Genomic DNA, 23,258 nt, shown 5'->3' on the forward strand with positions numbered 1-23,258 from the left:
AGCACAAGAATAAAAGTGTGAGTTTTCATTGAAAACATGAAATTGCCTGTGTGACCCCAAACTTTTGCATGGTAGTGTAAACGGCAAATGAGGTGAAATTTAAACTCTGGTACTATCTGGAAAAGGGTTTCCAGTAAAAATATGTTTTTTGAAGAGACTTGAAGAGGCCTGATTTAATTGGGCAGATGGTTCCAGAGCCTTAGGGTACTGGCTACAAAGGCGCTGTCCTGAATTGTACTAAGAGGTCAGAGATATGGCTGGGAGAGAAGCAATGAAAATCCGAAGAGGCTAAAATCTGAACAATTTTATGGTAGCTGTTGATTATGGCTAAATGCCTGGCAGCTGAGTTCTGTAGAGTATTGGGTCAAATAATAGATTTTTGGTTCAGGCTGGTAAAAAAAACAAAAAACAGTTGCAGTAATTTACATCTGATGAGATAAATGCATGTAAAATGGCCTTTATGTCACCAAAAGTTAGAATCCATTGTATTTTTGAAATATTTCGAAGATGATAAGAACACCATTCTACAAGCGTTGAGGTATGCAGCTTCAAACTTAAGTTAACAAAATGCAAAAAAAAAAAAAAAAAATCCACAGTTTCAACATCAAATGTATCTGTCATATTGAAGCTGTTCAGTTTTATGTATCTACTGCATTAAAAGAAATTATCTTTTCATGTTGGCATCAGCACCATGGAGAGCTCTGGTGAGGAAGAAGAGAGAAGACGACGACCGAACCTCCACACATGATGCAATGAAGGCTCTTTTGGGTAACTTAATCTGCCTTTGATTCCTCAACCTTGCTTCGGAATCACAGTCTTTCCATTCAGTTCCATATATATAGACACTAATGAGTTTCTACTTAGGGTAAAGCAAGAGAAGCTGCACATAACAGTCCTCTGGAATTACTCGTGTATTGCTGATGAGCTGGTGCATTTTGCTGTTTTCAAGACAGGTCTGTTGAAGGGAAATCGTCCAAAAACCTCACACATTACAATTCTTAAGCTAACTACTACTCAAAACTGTTCTTCTTCATACCTGCCTGAACTGCATCAACTTTTCAAAAGGTTTTTGCCCTGCTGTTATTTCACCATAAGAGGAGGAGCAGTCTGGCTGTTAAAAATACCTCCTTGTAAATGAGCTCTCTGGTCTGCTGCTCCCCTGAAGTGGGCCACTGGCTTGCTGAGTTTTCTGTATTTTCACTCAGCAACTGTGCATTTCTGCCAAACTTTTAAACCTCACTTGACAAGATAATTAAAATATTCTGTTCTTTATAAAAAATAAAAAAAAGTTGTCAGTTTTATTCGAATCTTGACACAAGAAGTCTTGACACAGTTCTTCGGCCTTCCAAAAATAGCCCTGTCCCCTTCTAAAGGCTCTGAGGGCACAGCTCTCCTTGCCCTAAGAAAGTTAAAGATGTTCCAGTGTGTCATCTGATCTGCCCATTAGCATACATGACATCACATGCCTGGGATAAATAAGAGGGGGGTTTTGACCATGGCTCAGGACCAGTCTGTCTTGGGACTTCTGCTTCTCATCTCCTTTTCTTTCCGCTCCTCCAGCTCCTACTCTCCAAAATGGTGTGTACAATATTGTGTTTCTGGACCTTCTGGGTGGTACTGATGGAGTTACTTTTTTTGTTCTCCTTTTTGGGTTTGGATCTTAAAAATAACCCCAAAATTGAGACTTTATTGGCATCACTGATGTCATTTTAAGGAGGAGAAATCAGGACTTCTCTGCTCTTTGTTTGTAAATTATGAAACCAAATTATCTTCTCTGAAGATTGCAAAGTTGAGACTTTGCACCCAGGACTACTGCCATGAAACACATCTGTCTTTAATGTCTGTAGACGTGTATAAAAATGCAAAGAAGCTACCTATAATTTCATCATCCATCACATGTGTTTTGAATAGTTCTGGACAGTTTACAGCGATAAAATTCTCATTAGGGCATCTTATATTAGCTGCATTTTGTCTGTGCTGTTTCTACACTCACAAACAATTTGTTTTTAATCCATCTCTCTGTCTTCTGTGTGTTTTTGTTTATGTATTTGTGTGTTTTTGTGTATTTTCATGTGACAGACTGAGTTCTCAGCGGACCAGATTGAGGGTAAGTGAAGAAAAGCAGCAACATTCATCTTCAGTCGCAAAAACTCCCACTCTCAGTCATCATGCTGGGTGACATTTACTCGCAGAAGCAAGAGAGAATATGCCCTCCAATTTTCTTCTTTCGAGCGGAGTCTCTCATTTGTGTAGTGATTTTGTAATTATCACACTAAACAAACTCCCAGAGTAGCCGCAGGCTTGTTCAGCTGATCCTTTTAGTCTGAATTAAGTGCTAAAAGGTGGAAGTGGGGATAAAGAAAATCCACCATAGAGCATGGCATTCCATTGACTTGTCCAGTTGCTGTGGAGGATTTCAGATATGTCTATTCTCAGCCTTGTCTTGTGGCCCTTGCACAGCAGAAGCGTTAATCCCCAGGTCAAGGTTTAAGATGCAGGGATGGTGGCATCATTTTACACATGGAATCCAAACCATCCTCAACCCTTTTGTTTGCTGCTGAAAGATGTGCCCTCTGTCAACTATGGTTGATGGAAAGAATGTGTTCTGCCTCTCCAATTGGACATGACATTTAAATATATTTTGCATTCTTTTGGTTCTAGCAGTGGGTATGTTCGTGTAGACATCCAAATCCTAATTTTTCCCCCAAAAAAGAAAAGTGCTACTTCTGCACATTCTGTACTTGACTGTTATAAGTTTAAAGTGTTGATTACGACATCGTCAGCAGTCGTAGGTTTAACCTGAGGAGGGCCATGGGGGCCCATGGCTCTATATGGCCAGGGTTTCACAGTCAGGGTGTATCAGTTTGCCTCCAATGATGCCCTAAATGCAACTGGAGGCAGGAATGTAGGAGGGGGTGGAGGGTACAGTTGCTGCTGCTGCCGCTGCTCAGACGCACACATTAATCTGTCAAAAAGGTCACTTTGAGTTGGCTTCCTGGTAGGACTCATAGAAATAGCTAACCTTTGTTCAGTGCCTTCCTCTGCTTTGCTTGGATTCAGCTGTTGCTCCCAATTAGATGAGAACAATGTCAGAAGTATGTGGCTTCTGCTGTCTTTGATCCTCCAGTGCAGTGTGGCACCACATAGCTGCCTTAGATGACTAAGAACTCTGCAACAGAAATAAAAGAAAACCTAAAGGGGATGGATCGAAAGGGCAGCCAAAAGACACATACCAGACATGTCAGATGTAAAATTTTAATGGCAACATAAAAAAGGATTCTGATTCACCATTTGTCATTTTATTGAAGTCTAAACGACTGCATGTGTTCTAACTAAGGACATGATCTAGTTCCTAAATAATTCATGTTTTCTTTCAGTGTTTTTGACCAGCTTGTGTCAAACCCTCTCGTTTGTCTCTCCCTCTCTTGTCCAGACTTCAAGGAGGCTTTTGGTCTCTTTGACAGAGTTGGTGACAGCCAGGTGGCCTACAACCAGGTGGCCGACATCATGCGCGCCCTGGGCCAGAACCCCACTAACAAGGACGTTACAACGATTCTGGGCAACCCAACTGCTGACGGTGAGAGTCAACACGAGCGTTTTAAACTAAAGAGCCGTCTGCGCTTTGTTTTTGTCGTACTAAAATTGTCTATGTCTATTGCGGTTTCAACAGACATGGCCAACAAGAGGCTCAACTTCGACGCTTTCCTGCCCATGCTGAAGCAGGTTGACGCCCTCCCCAAGGGAACCTACGACGACTATGTTGAGGGCCTGCGCGTCTTCGACAAGGAAGGCAACGGCACAGTCATGGGCGCTGAGCTGCGTATCGTGCTGTCCACCCTGGGTGAGAACCCAAATTTAGAAGTGCACAAATATAGATTGCTTAGTATGCACAGTGTGTGAAATGGAGAGCATGCACCTGACATGGATCCTCCTACAGGAGAGAAGATGAACGAGACTGAGATTGATGCCCTCATGGCTGGACAGGAGGACGAGAACGGCAGTGTGCACTATGAGGGTGAGATTTCCCAACATGCCCTGTTCTTTTCCACATTTTATAAAACTAGGAAGCTAAAGATTTGAACTTCTTCCCACAGCTTTCGTCAAGCACATCATGTCTGTGTAAGAGGCCAGCAGAAGGAGTGCTGAAGAAACTGTAGCTTGCCTACAGACAGCCCAACGGTGTTCAGGACATCTACACTGTTTCAAAGACCAACCAAGGAAAGACAAGGACTATGTACAAGGGATGTTGAAGCAAACCAATCTTGTTTATTTTGTTTTCCTTTCCATTTCGTCTCAACAAATCCGCCGCTCTCGGGACATCACCATCACTTCTCCGTTGTAGACCCCCTATCACTCGGCCTCTACTTCCCCCCGGGGCGCGTCTCCACCCGCCGCATGGGGTGAGGAACGGGGGAGAAGGGGTGACCGCTCATCAAGTGAGGGTAGATCCCTCCCTTCCCACCGCCACCTCATTCAGTCTCGCCATCACTGGCCCAGCAATGCCAAAGGTGCTGGAGAATGGTCGTGGATAGACCGCCAGAAATCTCCCACTTCCCTGAAAAGTTTTATTTATTTTCACTCTGTTCATTTCAGAATAAACTTTTCCAACGTACATCCCACCTGGGTTGATCCTTGATCTTTTATTGCCCACAAACACTTGTAGATGGTATATCTGAGAGGAGACACCATGAACTAAGTTTCACATTTATCTGTCCATACACCGCTTAATCCTCATTCGGGTCGTGGATGGCTGGAGTCTGTCCCAGCTGACTTAGGGTAAAGGCAGGGGACACCCTGGACAGGTCGCAAGTCAGTCACAGGACTACACATAGAGAACATCACATTCACATTTGCACATTGTTTTTGCATCTATAAGCGTATTAAACAAAATCTTTAAGTCTTTAGACCCTGAATCAGTTGAAAAATTGTTTAACTATTATTGACAGGCTCTCGTGAGACATTTTTGCAATTTTATTAAATCTAGTTAGGAGAACAAAACTGCAGAAACCGAAATATTCTGATCAAACTAGTACGTGAGAATCAAAAGAAATGCCATATTTTCCTGCAGCATTCTGTGTTTAATCATTTCCAAAACGCTTATTTAAGGCTATTTTTTCAATGAATAGATGTTATTTGGTGTATCAGTTTGTTCTGTGCCTAAGACTAGAACAGATTTCAATTTCACAAAGCATACAAGGACATATTGTCACTTCAGGAAAATCCTACCTTAAAAAAGTGCTTTCACTCTATCTGAGGTTCATTCATACTGTTAAATAAGAAACAACTGTTAACGTTATGCATATAATGAATCAAGACAAAACCCAAATAGTACATTTCAGGAGAAAATCATTGGAGAGACGTTCAGTTATTTTTAATTTTGGTCCAATAGTGCTGTCATATACTGACCAGCATAAATATCTTGGATTGACACTGGATGAACATATGACATTCAAGGAAGCTGTTAATGTTTTAGCTCAGTCAGCAGGCAGAGCTCTGAATCTGTACTAAACAAAGTTAAGCATTGTGGTAATCTAGGACTCCATACGTACACACGTGGACAAAATTGTTGGTACCCCTCAGTTAAAGAAGGAAAAACCCACAATTCTCACTGAAATCACTTGAAACTCACAAAAGTAACAATAAATAAAAATTTATTGAAAATTAAATAATCAAAAAGCTTCTGGGAGAATGTCCTTTGGACAGATGAGACCAAACTGGAGCTTTTTGGTAAGGCACATCAACTCTATGTTCATAGACTCAAAAACCAAGCATACGAAGAAAAGAACACTGTCCCTACGGTGAAACATGGAGGAGGCTCAGTAATGTTTTGGGGCTGCTTTGCTGCATCTGGCACAGGGTGTCTTGAAAGTGTGCAAGGTACGATGAAATCTGAAGACTATCAAGGCATTCTGGAGAGAAATGTGCTGCCTAGTGTCAGAAAGCTTGGTCTCAGTCGCAGGTCATGGGTCTTCCAACAGGACAACGATCCAAAACACACAGCCAAAAACACCCAAGAATGGCTGAGAGAAAAGCGTTGGACTATTCTAAAGTGGCCTTCTATGAGCCCAGATCTGAATCCCATTGAACATATGTGGAAGGAGCTGAAACATGCCATTTGGAGAAGACACCCATCAAACCTGAGACAACTGGAGCTGTTTGCTCATGAGGAGTGGGCCAAAATACCTGTTGACAGCTGCAGAACGCTCATTGACAAATACAGAAATCGTTTAATTGCAGTGATTGCCTCAAAAGGTTGTGCAACAAAATATTAAGTTATGGGTACCATCATTTTTGTCCAGCCCTATTTCATTAGTTAGTTTTTTTAAATAATTATGTTAATCAACAATTCAAAAGTGATGGCTGATTTTGATTATTTAATTTTGAATAAATTTTTATTTATTGTTACTTTTGTGAGTTTCAAGTGATTTCAGTGAGAATTGTGGGTTTTTCCTTCTTTAACTGAGGGGTACCAACAATTTTGTCCACGTGTGTATAGACAACTATACAATTTATGTGTCTATGACTATGCGTCTGGTATTTGGGGCGTCTGGGAACATACAAGCTGTAATACAATGCATCACAGAGCGATTCGATCATTTCTGAGAGTCTATAATTTTACTTCACTTTTGGCCATTACTGGAGATATGGGATGGGAGCCTCCAAACATCAGACAGAAATGCCAAATGCTTTGTCTTTGGAACAGACTGGTGAAGATGTCGAATCAGACAAAAAAAGATATTTAATTGGGGCATTCTGTGATATTCAGGAAAGGAGGAGTAATGTGTTTCTTACGTTTAGAGAAAATTTGTCTCTTGATATTTGGTATAAAACAAAATTACAAACTTATTGTCTCATAAACAACAGATACAGTGTGGAACCTTATCTGAAGTACAATTTAAGTATCCCTGTGCGCACAATTACGCTCAGGAACCTTACCCTTAGCTTTAGAGACTGGGATGTTAAATGCTACTCCAGAAAAGGACAGACTTCATTTGCTGTGTAATTTAGGTGAACTTGAGAATGCGGTTCATTTAATGTTTTATTGTCCTGTATACGAAGATGTAAGAGAGGTACTTTTCAGTAAGATGTCCTCTGTTTATTTTGATTGTTTTAGGCTGGATGACCATGAAAAATTAGAGTTGTGTTTTAGAAGAGGAACTTTTGTCATAGCAGAATTTCTTTGGAAGGCCTGGGATAAAAGGCAACATATTTTGTTTAAGGACTGAGCAGCAGAATATTGTGTGTTTTGGATGTATTGCAGTAATGCAAGTATACTGGTAAATCTATGAGGGCTGGACCGCTCGTGTGCATGACACAAAAATAAAGAAATCAATCAATCAATCATACACACTACAGTTCAAAAGTGTGGGGTCATCCAGGCAATTTCATGTTTTCCATGAAAACTCACACTTTTATTCATGTGCTAACATAATTGCACAAGCATTTTCTAATCATCAATTAGCATTTTAGCACCATTAGCAAACACAATATATAGATTTGTCAAATAATTTGTGTTTAAGGATAAAGCTGCAGCAACAACCTACAAACAGATGATTTAAGTGTCAGTGTGGCTACACAGTTTTACGTCCTTAGTTTAATTAGAGTTGTTACCTTAGCTGTTGCAGCTATACATTTCTTTCACTTACACCTACTCTGTTCTTCTGCATGCAGTCGCAACAAGTTCAAAGTTTTAAAGGAAGAAACACTGACCCCTTGTGGTGTTGTATGTATATGACATGCTTATTATAATAAAATTCATTTCTAAAGCGCCTGTCAAAGCTGGAGTTGCAAAGAACCAACAAAAAAGAACAGTAATAAAACGGCAGAAAATGCAGCTTCTCAGGTTATCCAGTAGTCTTTCTTCAGGATCACAGAGACAGTTTTCTTTCATAGAATGTCACAGAATGTCATGTGAAAAATAATCCTCATATGTGGAGAAAGGATAGGTATCAATGGCTCTGCAGTCAGCAGAGATAAGCATCTGTCAGACTCTGGATGTCATCCAGTCACGGTATGATACAGTCAAACAGACCGAAGATTTACTCAAAATTGTTTTTTCATAGTGCCTGCCTGTCGCCTGCTGCATGGGTTCACCCACCCGCATTCCTGACATTTTTACAAAGTTTGAACCAGTCATCTTGCAACTGGGGTATGATTGCCACATTTTCAATACATCTGACATATGTACTGAGCTTCACTGATTAAATGCTACAGTCACGTACAATTTTAATCCCTTGCCTTTCCATGTTTTTGCTATCTTGCAAATGTCTTAAATAGATTTTTTTTTAAACTATTTCAGAGGGATTTTTTTAAAAGGTGCATGAACAGTGTGAAAGTTTCCGCAGATTCTCTGTAATTATTTAATATTTTAAAGTATGAAACAAAATAATCAGGAGGAACCTTCAGAGATAATTGAAGACATGGACCTATTGATCTGTACTAAATAGGTTAAATATGCATCTCTAGTTTACCTATATTTTTAATTTAGCTGTTGCAAATATATCTATATATATTACTCTTGAACTTAATTCAATGGAAGCAAAAATAAGCCTGTTCTCATGTGGTGTGGTGTGAATATGTCAAGCATGCAAAAATAAACTGTATTTGTACAGCACCTTACGAAACTGGAGTTGCAGAGGGCTTTAACAAAAAAGGTGGCAACTATACAACATTATTAAAGACAATTATACATTAAAGGGTCAACAATAAGACATTAGAAAATTAACAAGAGAGAAAATTACTAAAAAAAAAAGTCAGAATGATGGGTTTTTGGAAGCCTTATAAAGTCAAATTATAACCTGCATTCTATAATTCATGGGGAGCTAATGTCATTTTTCCAGGACTAGACTAATATGTTCCCTAATTTCTGCATTTACAGCACACTAAATTTAAACATTCCTGTCACCACATGCATTGTGAATAAATACACATATAAGGCACTAAAAGTTAAAGGTTTTCATACAAAGTATTGAAAATCTTCTACGAAAATGAAAAATATAAAAAGACATACGAAATGATGTATGTGGTTGCATACAATCATCTTTTTAAATATTCTGGCCTGTAGGTGTCTGTTTTGTACCAATAGGTGTCAGAGCTGAGCAAGAACACCGCCTCAAATTTTAGTAGAAGAAGAAATCCAACTGCACTGAGAGTAGCGAAAGTAATAAGAGGTCTCACTCTGCTGCTATTTTCATAGACAAAACTTTCGTACATGCGAAATAACGTCAACACATTCAGGGCAAGAGCTTCATTATTGCCTTTATTGCACATTTTAAAACCACATTATTAGACAGTTGTGGACTGTAAAGATGTGTAAAAGTATGTCATGAATGGATGAAACAATAATGTGTGAGAACAAGCTCTACAAGGTTCTTTCATTCCAAATGCTGGAACATTAAATATCAGAGTGAACACATCAAGATATGAATGTAACACAATAGACTTATGTTTTTTTGCCCTATTTTTTAATCTTATGAAAATGTTTGTTTTCCTGATTGAGACCAAAGAACATTTCACTGCCTTAGATGGACAATAAAGTTTATTCCTTTTTTATTGAAACATTAGCTTTAACATGACCTCCACAATTATCTGACATTCCACTGTTGTAGAGAAAACACCCAGCTGTTCTGTTTCACATCAAATAGCAGCAAAAAAGTAACAGCTGTCACCTGCAAAAGGACATGTAGCTACAGCTGACAATTAACTAATTTAAGATGCTGATGAACCTGACTTTTCATCAGTGTTAACACTAAGTCGGAAAACGTAACTTGAGATTTACAGAACAACTTTAAAACACGATGTTGGAACATGTTTACATCAGAGGTCACTGCTTTATATGTAATATTGTCCAGATGTAAACAAAAAGAAACAACAAGCTATGACTTTGTTAGCAGCAAACCATAGTAAACCATAGAGTGTGTGTGTGTGTGTGTGTGTGTGTGTGTGTGTGTGTGTGTGTGTGTGTGTGTGTGTGTGTGTGTGTGTGTGTGTATATATATATATATATATACATACATACATATATATAATGATTGTCTGCCCAATCATTGCTCTCCGGCTCCGCCCTCTTTTTTTTATCTCTGGCTCCAAAAATCCAAGATGGCAACCAGGAAACTGGCTTGATTTTCTCAGTGCAGAAACCAACGGGTGACGTCCATCTTTCTTATGAAGTGTATGCTACGACGCTAATAGACGATCTTTGCTCTGTCAACATATAGGAGGTATCTCGTCTGAGTTCGTCGCTTTTTGAACAAGATGTTGGTGAAAAGAATTGTTAAACCTTGTCTTCTTGGACTGAGAAATGTCTCCGGACGAGAACAGCCTCTCTCTGTGGCTGTTGCAAGGTAAAATATGAGGCTTAAACACTAACACGTCACAGTATCAGCAAATCACAGTCAAGTTCTTCAGCCAAGTCTTTTCTCATAAATATTAGCTATTAGCTACCACAAATGACGTTCAACAACTTTTATTAAGCAGTTTTATTATTTACGTGAAAATGGTTGCATTTTTACATTGCACTTCAAAACTTGTGTCTGTTTTCAGCTGTAATCAATGTCAATCCGTAGGAGTTCGCCACAGCAACCTTTGACACAGTTTCTTTGTTGTAAAAAGTCACAATCCAAACCACTGGACTAAACAAAGCTGCTGTCCGGAGTTTCCGTTTGTTTTCAATTTATGTATCATTTTTTAACAAAGCTTAAATGTGTTAGTCTAGTTCAATACTATAATATAAAGTTAGTATAACGCGATATGAAAATTTATTCCTGAGCTCCGCCTTCCTCTCATAGACCCCCATGTTATTCCAAAAAGTGCCGGTTGCTGCCGACCAATCAAGTTCGAGCTTCAGCTTTGTCATGCTGTCAATCAACGGTTACGCGCACAGCAAGCAAGCCCATGCAGAGGTGGGCGAGCTACGCACTACGCAACCGCGCGCACGTTTGTTTTGCTTGTGGAGGAGAGAGCATCGGGGCTCAGCAACTTCCAGAAAAGTTATCAATCCCACGGCTTGTCAGGCCAAGAGACTGCAGGACGTTTTTTGGCTCGGGGTGTTGCATCGCTCCCCGACCACGGCCTCCATAGCCCGCCTGACGGCTTCGTTTAGATGCCCGACCTCTGGAGGAAGATGTTGGGGCGTCTGGGACACACTCTTCGTCCGAGGAGTCATGCAATTCTGAACTCTAGATAGAAATAAATAAACAATGTGACACATATACACGCGTAAATGCACTAAGTTTGATAAACAACGTAATCGAGAGGGATACACGAGTGTAATCACATATTGAAACTTTACTCGTTCGTCCTAGCAGATTCATGTTATTTTGGTATTAGGACAAGTTAGACTCAATACAGCATTACCCTCAACGTAATTCCTTTATTATTTACTAAATGTACTAAATGTAGAAGAGGGGAAAACAGCAAAACAGGCAAGATGCTGCAGCACTCGGGGCACTTCTCTCATGTACTGCGCGCGTGCACAAATAAAGGGGCGAAATCAGAAGGAGGGAGGGTGGGACCACCAGTGTTTTGGGAGACGCTGCGATTCAAACTCCGGACAGCAGCTTTAAGTGTCCATATTTGAAACAACAGCGAAAAAGTAAAGAATCTAGCAATTTATTCGCAGTATTTACTGGTATGTAATGTATATGCAATGTTTATGATGTATGTTGTCATTTTTATGGCCGTTACAGTGTGTATATATTAACATTAAATATATACACTGCTATTATATATAGCGTGAAAATGTCAATAATTATTTAATAGTGAGTAATTGTTTTGATATTGTAATGTCCAGTTTCCATCTGTGATGATTTGTAAAAGAAAAACAAAATTGCCCATTGCCACTAAAATCTTAAAGTGGTGATGTGCTTTCTGATGTGGTGCTTGGTCTTTACCAAACAAGCATCTTCCCTTATGCCAGGAGATTATTGTATGGAGGAATAATAATTGCTTAGCCATATCACCAGTTCACAGCATACGTCATCTCAGGGCACTGCAGATGGTTAGCTCAAAACGTTCTGATATTATATTACACAGAGACGCCCAGCAAATCTTGTGATTCCCTTTCAACAAACACTTGGCAACGCACCTGTCAAAACCCTCTGCTGCTTCACTGAAGGGACTTTATTTGTCATAGGTTGTCAGATGCTTGCTTTAGAACATAATATGAGTGGTTAAATTTCTGTCGTTCCTTCCTTTCAGATTACAGCACAGTCAGGCTGAGCAGACTCAACCCAACCGGAGATCAATCCGGCCGGAGACCTCCAGCGCCAAGAACCTGATGGACATCGGCACTCGTCGGATCTTCAACGAGGACCACGACATGTTCAGACAGAGTGTCCGGCGCTTTTATCAAGAGGAAGTGGTTCCGCACCACAAAGAGTAGGTGGAGGCGAGGACCTGACCCAGCTTTGTTTGAAGTGGCTGCAAGGAGGCACAAAATTAATTTATCACTGGACTAATTTTCAGTCTTTCCCAACCTCACCTTTATCTCTGTTCCTTGTTCCAGGTGGGAGAAGGCGGGTCAGGTGAGCAGGGAGGTGTGGGAGAAGGCTGGTGAGCAAGGTCTGCTGGGACTTATGGTACCAGAGGAGCATGGTGGCATCGGAGGAGACCTGTTTTCTGCGGCAATCACATGGGAGGAGCAGTGAGTTGTCTGTAATGTGAAAACCATTTTGTAAATCTGACACAGGGTAACTTTTTTTTTTTTTAAACAAGATGTTGTTTTCGTCATCCAGATCGTATTCCAACTGCTCAGGCCCTGGTTTCTCGTTGCACTCCGACATTGTGATGCCGTATATTATCAACTATGGTAGCAAGAAACAGATTGATCGCTTCATTCCTCAAATGATTGCTGGGAAATGCATTTCTGCCATTGCCATGACAGAGCCAGGAGCAGGCAGGTGTGGACTCAAGCGTAGATGTGAGATCAACGAAATTTGCACTAATGTAGCAATGCAGCTTTGATGACTAGGTTTTTTTTTAATACTTTCAGTGATCTACAGGGTGTGAGGACGTATGCCAAGAGGGATGGCAGTGACTGGATCCTGAACGGCAACAAGGTACCGAAAGCAAAAACGATCACTCCATTGCATCTGGACAACAGCTTGAAGTCTTTTCCATCTTCAGGTGTTTATCACAAACGGCTGGATGTCTGATCTGGTGGTGGTCGTGACTGTGACCAACCGGGAGGCGAAGACGGCGGCACATGGCATCAGTCTGTTCCTGGTGGAGGATGGCATGAAGGGCTTCCAAAAAGGACGCAAGCTGGAGAAGATTGGTCTGAAGGCCCAGGTACTGGAGTTCAGAGGTGGTTTGATAAGTCCACCAGGTCATGCAGAAGTCGATTGTGTCCTCTTACTGCTGTTTCTCCTGCTTTCAAAGGACACAGCTGAGCTGTTTTTTGAGGATGTGCGTCTCCCAGCTGATGCCCTCTTGGGGGAACCGAACAAAGGTTTCTACTACCTGATGAATGAACTGCCTCAGGTGAAAAGAAAATGGCAAAATTTACCCAAAAGTACACTTTAAAAAAAAAAAAAAATCTTTAGCCATTCACCCTGAACCATTAATCTAAGGACAACATGCCTGAATGCGCACCCTGGACACTAATAGCTTAAAGATAAATGATACTCTTTAGTAATAAATGTTAGCAGGTGCTGACATTTGTTGCATTTTTAAAAATACCTGTATCATCAGACTGCAGTACAATCTACAAGTGTCTCCGAGGAGAGAGAGTTGCGTACATTTATGCAAGTGGATAACTGCAACCCTGTTCACCTCATTAAATTCTTAGAATTACAAATTTTCCCCAAAAGAGCATTTAGAGTGGATCAGTCTGAGCCAGAATCTGACAGCAAGCCACACTATGTAGGCCCACTTCCATTTCATCAATCAGGTGAGCTCTGACTCACAGAATCACAGTTGCCTTTGTTACTTCTAGCTATTAGGAATTTTTCCATTTTTTTAAATTAAATATCTGCAGCATGAGGAGACACTTGCATTGTTCCCATTGTTCTGTAGCTTCATTAATTAATTTTAATTAGAAATTGTCTTTAACACGGACTAAGGATTGATCAGGATCTAACAGCAGGTCACACTGTCTACTTTTCTCCACATCAGACAAGTTAGATGTAGTTGAATATTTTGTTATGTCGCAGCGGTCGTCAGATTGAGTCCTGAGCTTTCAGTTTTACAGTTTGAAAAATCATAAATAAATAGTACTGTTTGTTATTTGGGCACTTAGATCAACTGCTGTCAGTTTAGATTTAGTCTGGTATTGCATTATTAAGTATTATATTTCACTTCGTGCATTTTAGTTTTGTTTGTTTCATTACAAAGATATGTCCATATTTTGATAGTTTTTTTTTTCTTTTTTGTACCCCAGGAGCGCCTAATTGTTGCCAACATGGCTATATCGAGCTGTGAGTTCATGTTTGAGGAAACAAGAAACTACGTGTTGCAGCGGAAGGCTTTTGGCAAGACAATCGCACACCTACAGGTCAGTATAATGAGGTTTCCTTCAGAAAATGTTTGATTTTCAGCGCTCATTATCAAGACAAAACTTTTGAGGTCTCAGTCAGGGAGAGAGTGTACTTTCTTTTAAGATTAAGAGCTGAGCTTCACACAGACTAGAGAACTTTTAAACCTAGGAGTTTACATTAAAGGGATAGTCAGATTTCTTTGAAGTGAAGTTGTATGACACGCTTATTCATAGTCTGCACTCTTCAGTGCCGACATGAAGCCCTTGCTTCTCGGCTGAAATGGACTGTATTTTTACAGAGCAGCTATAAGACAAGTATGGAAACACATGGAAAAATCTAGATTGTAAAATATTTTTACTATGTACAATCACCATTTGTTTGTCTTATATCTGTAATGTTTGCAGAAAAAAATGTTGTACAAATTGATTCCATCATTTTTGAAAAAAACTATCTAAATTTGTTATACTGCACAAAAGCTATTTGGAGTTCTCTGTACTTCTAGATGTGCAGGAAGTTTCATTGCAGTGAGAAATCGTCCCACAATGAGGAAAAACATGACAGGAGCAAAGAAATTGCCCAGAAACTCCTTGGAGTTCAGAGGGTTAATTTCAAGGACTGTACTTGAACTGCACTTAATATTTTCTGCACCGGCTTTGGAATCAGTATATCATTGCATTTTTTTTACAGACTGTGATATTGCTTTAAAATCACCTTATTCAACATGTCTTAAAATTCTCCCAAAAAATAAATTGTCCACACCTACTTGGATCTGTAAAACAGCTTTTTTTTTCTAACTTATCAATGCAGCCTTGAAGCCTTTAGTCACTCAGCTGAAACAATTTGTGTTGACACAGGAAAGATAAGAGACAAATATTTGAAACAAATCCAAAATGTAGGCAGTAAAATATCCATGTAATCCAGAGATACCATGTTTTCCAGTGCTAGTAGCACCTAACAATGTTGTACATGTCGACTGCAGGTTTGTTCAAGTTTTGTAAAATAGGTAGCAAAAGAAAGCAAACTTTTGTTTCTGCTTTTTAAAAATATATATATATTTTGTGTTCTCTGTGCTTTTAACCATGGTTATGGTGTTGGCATAGAGATGGAGGACTCTGTATTGCAGTGAAAAATGAACCGAGAGTGACGAAAAAATGTGACAGGAGCAAAAAACTGTACTTTAAATGCCTTAAATATTTTACTCAACAGACTGTGCAACACAAGCTGGCGGAGCTGAAGACTGAGATCTGTGTGGGCCGAGCCTTCTTAGATAACTGCCTTCAGCTTCATGCTGAGAAACGCCTTGATTCCCCCACAGCCTCCATGGCCAAGTTTTGGTAAGAGTGTATTTTTTTGGACTTCTAATATCAGCAACAGGTTGCAGCATGTTCTGTCCTCGCGCTAGCTGCTTCATCTCATCTCCAGGGCGTCAGACCTCCAGAACAGGGTGGCTACTCAGTGCCTGCAGCTCCACGGAGGCTGGGGCTACATGTGGGAATACCCCATCGCCAAGTTAGTGTCACATAACAACAGGATTAATTCACACATTGTTTGTTTGTGTGCTGGTCCATTACCAAGCTGCTGAACTTGTCTGTCTTCTCAGGGCGTTTGTGGACGCCCGTGTACAGCCCATCTACGGAGGCTCCAATGAGATCATGAAAGAGCTCATCGCTCGCCCCATCGTCAGCCAGAAGTGAGACATTTGAAGGTTTCGTGGTGAAGGAACACCGTTCTGTGCAATGTGGGGTAGTTTGCACTGAAGCGTTTCTTAGTTGGCACTTTGTCTGTTTTTAAAGTGTAAATGTGATCACAGACAGCCTTGAATGTAGCTAAATGACACAATGGTGAATTTTTCATATCAGTAGTGGGATTGAGGCAAGACTTTTTTAATTGAAGAAAAACATATTTTTCATCTTACAAATCAAAGTTTTTAACTTAATGTTGGAGCATGCTTTTCTAATCCAAAACACTTTTTGTCAAATTTAGTGAATATTTCCTTGTTGTCCACTAGAGGGACAGTAAATCCACCACATGGTGACATAAGTATTTACCCTTTTTTTTTGACAAGAATACACTAAAAACTTTTCATGTGAAACAGATTTCTATAAATTAGTGTGCGTTGTAAGTATTCATCCCCTAAATTCTGACTTCAAGTCAATAGTTTTAGATGCACTTTTAGCAGCAATTACCGTGTTGTCTCAGTCAGCCTTGCACATCTGGACACTGTAATTTTACCCAATTTTTCTTTGTAAAACAGCTCAAGCTCTGTCAGTTTTTCTAAGGGATTGATCAGTCCTTTCAAATCCAGCCACAAATTCTTAATTAGATTGAGATCTGGGCTCTGTTTTGGCAACTCTGGAACATTCATCTTGACTTTAAACCTTTTTTGTCTGCGTGCTTCGAATCATTACCTTGCTACACAAACAAATCATCTCCCAAGCTGCAGTTCCCTTGAAGACTGCTTCAGGTTATCTTCTTTGAGTTCCCTGTGCTTAACTTCATTCATTTTACTCTATCATTACAAGCCATTACAGGGCCTGCTGCCGAGAAGGATCCCCTCATCGCAATGCTGCCACCACCACGCTTCACAGTGGGGATGGTATGTTTACGATGATGTGCTGTGCAGTCCACCAAACTGGGTGCCTTCACTGGAAAAAATGCCCTTCTCAAAACAAGAAAAAAAACTTATTTCAAAGAACTTTTCCCTTGAAATGAGTGAAATAATCTGCCAATAGAACAAGTGAAAAATGGCTTGGTAAGATTTCTCAAAATAAGATATGATGTTTAGAACATTGAGATCTTAAAATTAGCTGGGAAAACTTATTTTAAGCTATATTTTACCAGGATTGTCAAGCATAGGTGTCTTAACCCTCCTGTTGTCCTCATTTACGGCACCAAAAAATATTGTTCCATTGTCTGAAAAAAATCTAAAAATTCAGCCAAAAAATTCCCCAGATTTAAAAAAAAAAAAAAAAAAAAAAAAGCTAAATCGGCAGGAAGAAAATTTCTTAAAAGTTTCCCTTACAAGTTTTATTTAAAAAATGAATCCCCAAATTTGGCAAGAAATAAAAAAATATATATAAAAATTGTAAATGTTTTCAAAAAATGCATAAAAATCTTGATAAAAAATCTAAAATGATTCCATATATATCAGTAAAACTTTGAATAATTTCTTCAAGAACATTCAGGAAAAAATCAATCAAAATTCAGCGAATTTTGCTGGATTTTGTTTGATTTTTTTTCCCCCCCGAATGTTCTTAAAGAAACTTTTTTTTTTTAACATTTCAAAAATTTAAATAATTTCCCAAATAACTTTGAAAACATAGAAGTTTTCACTGTGAAAATATGTTTTTCCACATTTTCAAACTGTAAAACGGGTCAATTTGACCCGCAGGACGGCACGAGGGTTAAACTTATTTTGAGTTTTTTTTTTCTGTAAAATTCAACTCAAAACAAGATAATTTCAAGATTGCTTGACTTAACAATGTATTTAAGATGCATCGTCTTAAAACAAGTCCCTCCATCTTGCTGAAATGTCACTTGCTAAGTGAATTTATCCTAAATGAAGTGGGATGAGACATTTTGACTAAAAATAAGACAAATAGACTTGGTAAGATTTGGAGTTTTTGCAATGTTGTCTGATGGCCAACATGCTCAGTTTTGGTCCCATCAGACCCAAAAACCTTCTTCTCGTTGACTTCAAGGTCTTCCACATGCCTTTTGGTGAACTTGAGATGAGCTTTATCCGCAGTCGCTATATCTTTGCCTCTTCACAAGCACAGTGCTGGTGAAGAACCTGGTGCACACTTGTTAAATGCTTGTTATATGACCAATCACAGACTCTGCATAAAACTTTTACTTCATTCAGTAGATTTAGCAGTTTTACAGGTACAACCAGTGTTGGCAAACTTTAAAAAGCAATTGCTGTTTACATGACATCACTAAGTGAGGTTATTGACTTCATGACTGTTTTCTCCTCTACAGTTTTTGCATTGCCCTGTAGTTTTCATTTGTAGCAGTCAATCTAAAATTGCACAGATTCACTTGAAACCTAGCCTAGCCACGCTAGACAACCCACGGCAACGAATTTAATTCTCTGCCAGGGTGGGTCTAGTTACCCTCCATAAGGCTCGAGGCTGGATTCTCCTAAAACTGGCCGGACGAATCACCATGAAGTGTAAAGTCAGAAGGCGGGCGTAACTAAGTGACGACAGAGGCGCAACGATTCTGACAGAAACAACCGGCGCACAATAAACAGTTATCTTTCGACTCGGCTTTGGCCACAGCCCTTCAAGATTTGAAGCTAAAATTCAACTTGAAAGATAAACAAAGGGCGGCACTGAAGTGTTTCATTGAGAAGAAAGACGTATTTGGACTTATGCTGACGGGATATGGCAAATCCTTAATATACCAGTTGGCTCCGCTGGTTGGGAAGCTAATGGGACTTAGCCACAATCCGCCGGCGCTCTAGGAACTACGTCAGCCTATTCGTTGCACTAATTGCTTGTATACCTACCCAATTGCTGCAGAGTGATTTGAAAGACAACCTTTTAGCCCGCCTCCCTCCCTGTCGAGCGGTCCTAGACCCTTGTGCCTTCAGAACATGGGTCTAGCGCGGCTAGGCTACTTGAAACCAGTAGTATTCATTTGAACATTGGCATGTTGTCAACTTTTTTAAGTTGTCTTGGCAAACCTGTGAGCTTGCTTTTTTCAACTGTTATTGAGCATCATTTGGAGTGATGTCAATTGAATCTAACATTCTCTCTATGTACATAACATGAAGCACTGATTTCTCAACAGTTTCTCAACAAAGCCATTCTCAAATATACAACTTTTCTAAAATCATTACCTGATTTTTTTTTTTTTAGTCTTGCATTAGTATTAATCGTTGTATTGTTTTATTGTATTGAGAGATAGCAGATTGCATGTAATGTACTGAAAGCTATTAGTGACTGAAATTGTCATTAGCTGCTTATGTGTCCACTTGATCAAATTAATATTCAATAATTTGTTTTACTGGCCAGTGTTAATCAGAATGAATAAAATATTGAAACTGTAGTTTCTGCATCCTTGAATAAGAATAAAAAAAAATGTTCAGAGCCTCAATTAAAGTTATATGACCTCATTTGACATCTTTACATTTCTTTTTCTGTCCTCATGATGACAATATAACTTCATTCATTTATGCACATGCTGTGGGAAAACCATTTAAATGGTTGATATGGCAACATTTTTGTGATATTTTGCATTGATGTTGGGAGCAGGTCCGCCGAAGGTTTGAGTTGAAAAGAATGTCTGTAAAGACCCACTGAGTTGCAGATTTTCTCACAGGGCAGCATCCTCAGTGCATTATCTGGTTTGCATCAATAGGTGGCAGTAAGTGAAAGGATAAAGCTGTTAGAGGAATGACAAATGGACAGGCTGATTTGATCCCATTGCGGTGCATGCAGCAGGAAAAAGCAGACTGTTGAATGTGAGTAAATGATTTATAAGCTTTTTTTTTTTTTTTTTTACAAAGTTTGAACATTCCATCGTACAAGTAAGGGATGATGATTAGCACCTTTTCTTGCATTTACACTATTCCTTTTGACGCATTCGGGGTATCAGTGAATTTTACTGATTAAATGCCACAGTCATGTACAATTTCAATCCACTGCATCAACATGTCTTTGCATTCTTATGCATCTAAACCTCTCATGCTCAAATTTCTCCCCCCCAAAAAAGCCACATTGTTGAAGGAAACCCATCATCCTCACCACACCTCACCTGGAGGGGGGTGATAGAAGCGTAGCTGCTCTTCAGTGGTCCATCTCCCCCTTGCTTCCCTCTTTCCCCCCTGGCACCACTTCCACATTATCCCCCTCTCCTCTCCCTCTCTTCTCCATCTTTTCCTCAGCAACAGCCACACCCCTGTGCTTCAGCTCAGACTCACTGCGGACAGAGTGCTTCCCCTTTTCAGAAAACCAGCCAATTATAGTGGCGGAGACGCAGAAGCCTTTGAACAATGGCTTGACATTTCATTTTTCGTTGCATTCAAATCACTAGACAATGCTTTGTACTGTGAAAGGGTTCATTCATTTGTTGCATATTGCAAAGATGATGCACAGTATCCAATAAATCACAGAGCAGAATTGGCTGTCATGCAGTGCAGTCACACATAATCCCTCTTGCGCCTGTACTGCTGCATTTACGGTAGCTTAATTTGCAATGGGAGGGATCACAGTGCCCCATACCGCTTTCATTGTCGCCACAGCTCCTTTCACACACAAGGGTATTAGTGCCGCTCAGCAGCCTGAACCTACAGGTAAGAACTGAAGCACTTTGTTGTATCATTTTTTGACAAGTGAGGCTTTCTGATGGTTCAAACCAGCATGAATGGAAAGTTTCGGGCATTTTTTATGCAACACTGACATCTGTGAAAGTTTCTGAGAAAGTCTAAGTGTGCACATAAATGTTGCCGTCCACTAATCCTCTGCGCGTCATGGTGTGATGTGCAGTTATGAATTTGGAGATATGAATGCGGAGTTGGATGTGTTGAAACCTCGACATTGAGCTAGGGATTTGTCGCTTTTCACTAAAGATGTGAATTTTGTAATTTGGAGGTCGGTCCGCTAACAAAAAAAGCAAACAACAACAAAAAAAAACAGTGCTATATTGTGTTTATTTGCGGTGTTTGTCGCTGTCTTGCTGCGCTCTGGTGCGCCTCTCTCCGCTGCTGCAGCCTTTTGTTCTGGTCCACGCCTGCAAGGTGCTGAAACCGGCGAAACCACTGCAGCAACGATTTCACCGGTATGTCTGATGGAAAGTCAGCGAATTTACTGAGCAGAAACGCAGATTATTTCAAATGTAGACATCTCAATGAATAGATTTTTTGGATAACGTCCAATGTGGTCATGCATTGTAGATATGGGAGTAGCCCAGTTTATAGTTGGCATCATATTCTCTTGCTCTTGCTGGCATTGCCACCTTGCATGAGCAAATGTTTGTTTTCATGCATTTTTAATATGAATCACTTCATTTACTTTAATGCCAGTATTTTATATGCGTGAAGTTAATGTATTTATCTGTTATGGCACAAGCAAGCCATTTAATAGTCAATCCTGACTCTCAGTGCATAGTAGCTGTGATGAGATCCCTCTATCCCTGATGGATTGTACTCACTCTCTCTCTCTCTCTCTCTCTCTCTCTTTCTCTCTGATATTAAATCATAGATAGCATCTTGAAAATGTGCCGACTGCGTAGATGTACTCCAAGCCTGCCTCCTTTCAGTGTCTCCTCATGCTTCTCCTCCACATGTTGAGGAGAAGCAGAAACTGTAGATTCTGATTATTTAGATGTGTCTTTCATGCACCTGATTTGAAATTTCACTTGGGTTTATGTGCTTTCAAACTACCTCGACATACTGGTGATGATAATAAAAGCATTAATTAACTTTCAAAAACCAAGATACAGTGTGCTTTACAGTGACAGAATGGAGCAGCAAGAACCAGAACTTAGTATCCAAACAGTGAATACAACCATCCTTTAGGAAAAATGAGTGACTTTCAAGAGCATATTTGCTCACAGTTTGCTTGCCTGACATCTTTAGGCAGGGAGTTCCACAGTAAACCTTTGGCGACAAGTCAAGAATTACTTAGTAAGCTTCTGTCAGAGGGTCTCAAGCAGCCATCAGGCTCATAGGGATTTAAGACTGCAGATACAACCCGGAGCCAGACTGATCAAGCAATAAAAGCTTAAAATCAATTCTAAATCTCACTGGTAGCCAATCGCACCAATCACACTTGAACCACTTTTTGCACTTACTACAGGTTTTTCCTTATGTCTGAATTCTTGCTTGTGTTGTACGTCGCTTTGGACAAAAGCGTCTGCTAAATGAAATTGTAGAATTGTAGCCAATGCAGCGTTGCAACGGCTGGTCTAAAGTGGTCACGTTTCTGTATCAGCTACAGTCTTTGAATGTTTCAAGTCAAGTCTGGAAGAGATAAAAGTGTGGGTGACCCTGATGTTGGATTCTTTTTGCAGCTCGTGTCTGTCTTTGTTTTTGGTTTTAGCAACCTGAGCCTCTGTTAATGTTCGGTTTAATGTACTGTGTTTGCTTGATCATTCGTGTTCAATTTGATCACAAAGTGAAGTAAATGTTCAGGAGTTTGTTTTACTAGCAGCAACTGAAATAAAGAAGAGACTGACTTTTGTCTGATGTCACAAGGACAGGCAAACCCAAAAATTACCGAGCAAGGAAAAGCCTTTCTATTTTAGTCAACGTTTTTTCCTGTATGGATTTAGATTTATAGATACAGTCCCATGTGATGGCAAGATTTACTGATTTAACCACAGCACCACTACGCAAGTGTCAATTAAATTCACATACAATCCAAAACACTGGGAGAAACATACATGCAGTATGACCACACATGTTTATTTCAGTGTTGCCTGCTATTCAAAGCATGAACTTGTAACAATTTCTTACCCCATCTTCTTCGCCATTTAGCATAGATTAGGTCTTTCTTAGCTCAGGCCAAATGGAGGTTGACAGAATGCATTAGCAGTACGAACGGAAGGATGTGTGTAGAGTTTCCCCTGCAAGGACAAGCCTCTCTCAAGGCAGATTGGCTGAGTCTAATCACTGGTTGACTAATTGAAATGGCCTTAATCGGGACACAACAGGTTGGGTTTGTGTCTGTGTGCTCACTTGCATAAGCTATTATTTCAATTTCAATTCTTCTTGAATTCCAATGCAAATTGGGAATGTGTGTAAGCCATATATTTAGCCACTTCTTACTTTTC

The 23,258-nt window shown here is 39.8% G+C and overlaps 3 protein-coding genes across 9 annotated transcripts in view; all 3 read left to right on the forward strand.

The window, feature by feature from the left end:
• The first annotated feature begins 1,472 nt into the window (after positions 1-1,472).
• On the forward strand, positions 1,473-4,619 carry mylz3 (myosin, light polypeptide 3, skeletal muscle). Its single transcript, XM_022206792.2, has 6 exons — positions 1,473-1,578; positions 2,080-2,107; positions 3,434-3,577; positions 3,671-3,841; positions 3,938-4,015; positions 4,095-4,619. Exons 1-6 carry the CDS (start codon positions 1,576-1,578, stop codon positions 4,121-4,123), a joined length of 453 nt encoding a protein of 150 aa, XP_022062484.1. The 5' UTR covers positions 1,473-1,575; the 3' UTR covers positions 4,124-4,619.
• Positions 4,620-10,173: 5,554 nt separating this feature from the next.
• Positions 10,174-19,599, forward strand: acadl (acyl-CoA dehydrogenase long chain). The gene is made up of 11 exons (XM_022206790.2): positions 10,174-10,343; positions 12,199-12,378; positions 12,506-12,643; positions 12,735-12,899; positions 12,992-13,058; positions 13,126-13,290; positions 13,381-13,482; positions 14,381-14,494; positions 15,684-15,811; positions 15,900-15,986; positions 16,078-19,599. Exons 1-11 carry the CDS (start codon positions 10,255-10,257, stop codon positions 16,169-16,171), a joined length of 1,329 nt encoding a protein of 442 aa, XP_022062482.1. The 5' UTR covers positions 10,174-10,254; the 3' UTR covers positions 16,172-19,599.
• Positions 19,600-20,634: 1,035 nt separating this feature from the next.
• LOC110959803 (microtubule-associated protein 2) overlaps positions 20,635-23,258 on the forward strand; it is an 84,094-nt gene continuing 81,470 nt past the window's right edge. For 5 of the 7 annotated variants that reach the window (XM_022206782.2, XM_022206786.2, XM_022206785.2 and 2 more), the window contains exon 1: positions 20,635-20,778. The gene's annotated coding sequence lies outside the window, so the exon portion shown is untranslated. The remainder of the gene's footprint in view (positions 20,779-23,258) is intronic. The other 2 variants (XM_022206788.2, XM_022206789.2) reach the window with 1 other exon arrangement.

Source organism: Acanthochromis polyacanthus, chromosome 22, assembly GCF_021347895.1.
Source record: "Acanthochromis polyacanthus isolate Apoly-LR-REF ecotype Palm Island chromosome 22, KAUST_Apoly_ChrSc, whole genome shotgun sequence".
NCBI classification, from domain to species: domain Eukaryota; kingdom Metazoa; phylum Chordata; class Actinopteri; family Pomacentridae; genus Acanthochromis; species Acanthochromis polyacanthus.

What these genes read in the sequence shown, in the direction of transcription:
- acadl (XM_022206790.2), top strand. Translation starts at nt 10,255, where the DNA reads ATGTTGGTGAAAAGAATTGTTAAACCTTGTCTTCTTGGACTGAGAAAT. An exon ending in ACAGAGCCAGGAGCAGGCAG is followed by an intron (nt 12,900 to 12,991) that starts GTGTGGACTCAA and finishes TAATACTTTCAG; the next exon opens with TGATCTACAGGGTGTGAGGA. An exon ending in AGATTGGTCTGAAGGCCCAG is followed by an intron (nt 13,291 to 13,380) that starts GTACTGGAGTTC and finishes CTGCTTTCAAAG; the next exon opens with GACACAGCTGAGCTGTTTTT.
- mylz3 (XM_022206792.2), top strand. An exon ending in CTCAGCGGACCAGATTGAGG is followed by an intron (nt 2,108 to 3,433) that starts GTAAGTGAAGAA and finishes TCTCTTGTCCAG; the next exon opens with ACTTCAAGGAGGCTTTTGGT. An exon ending in CGGCAGTGTGCACTATGAGG is followed by an intron (nt 4,016 to 4,094) that starts GTGAGATTTCCC and finishes TTCTTCCCACAG; the next exon opens with CTTTCGTCAAGCACATCATG.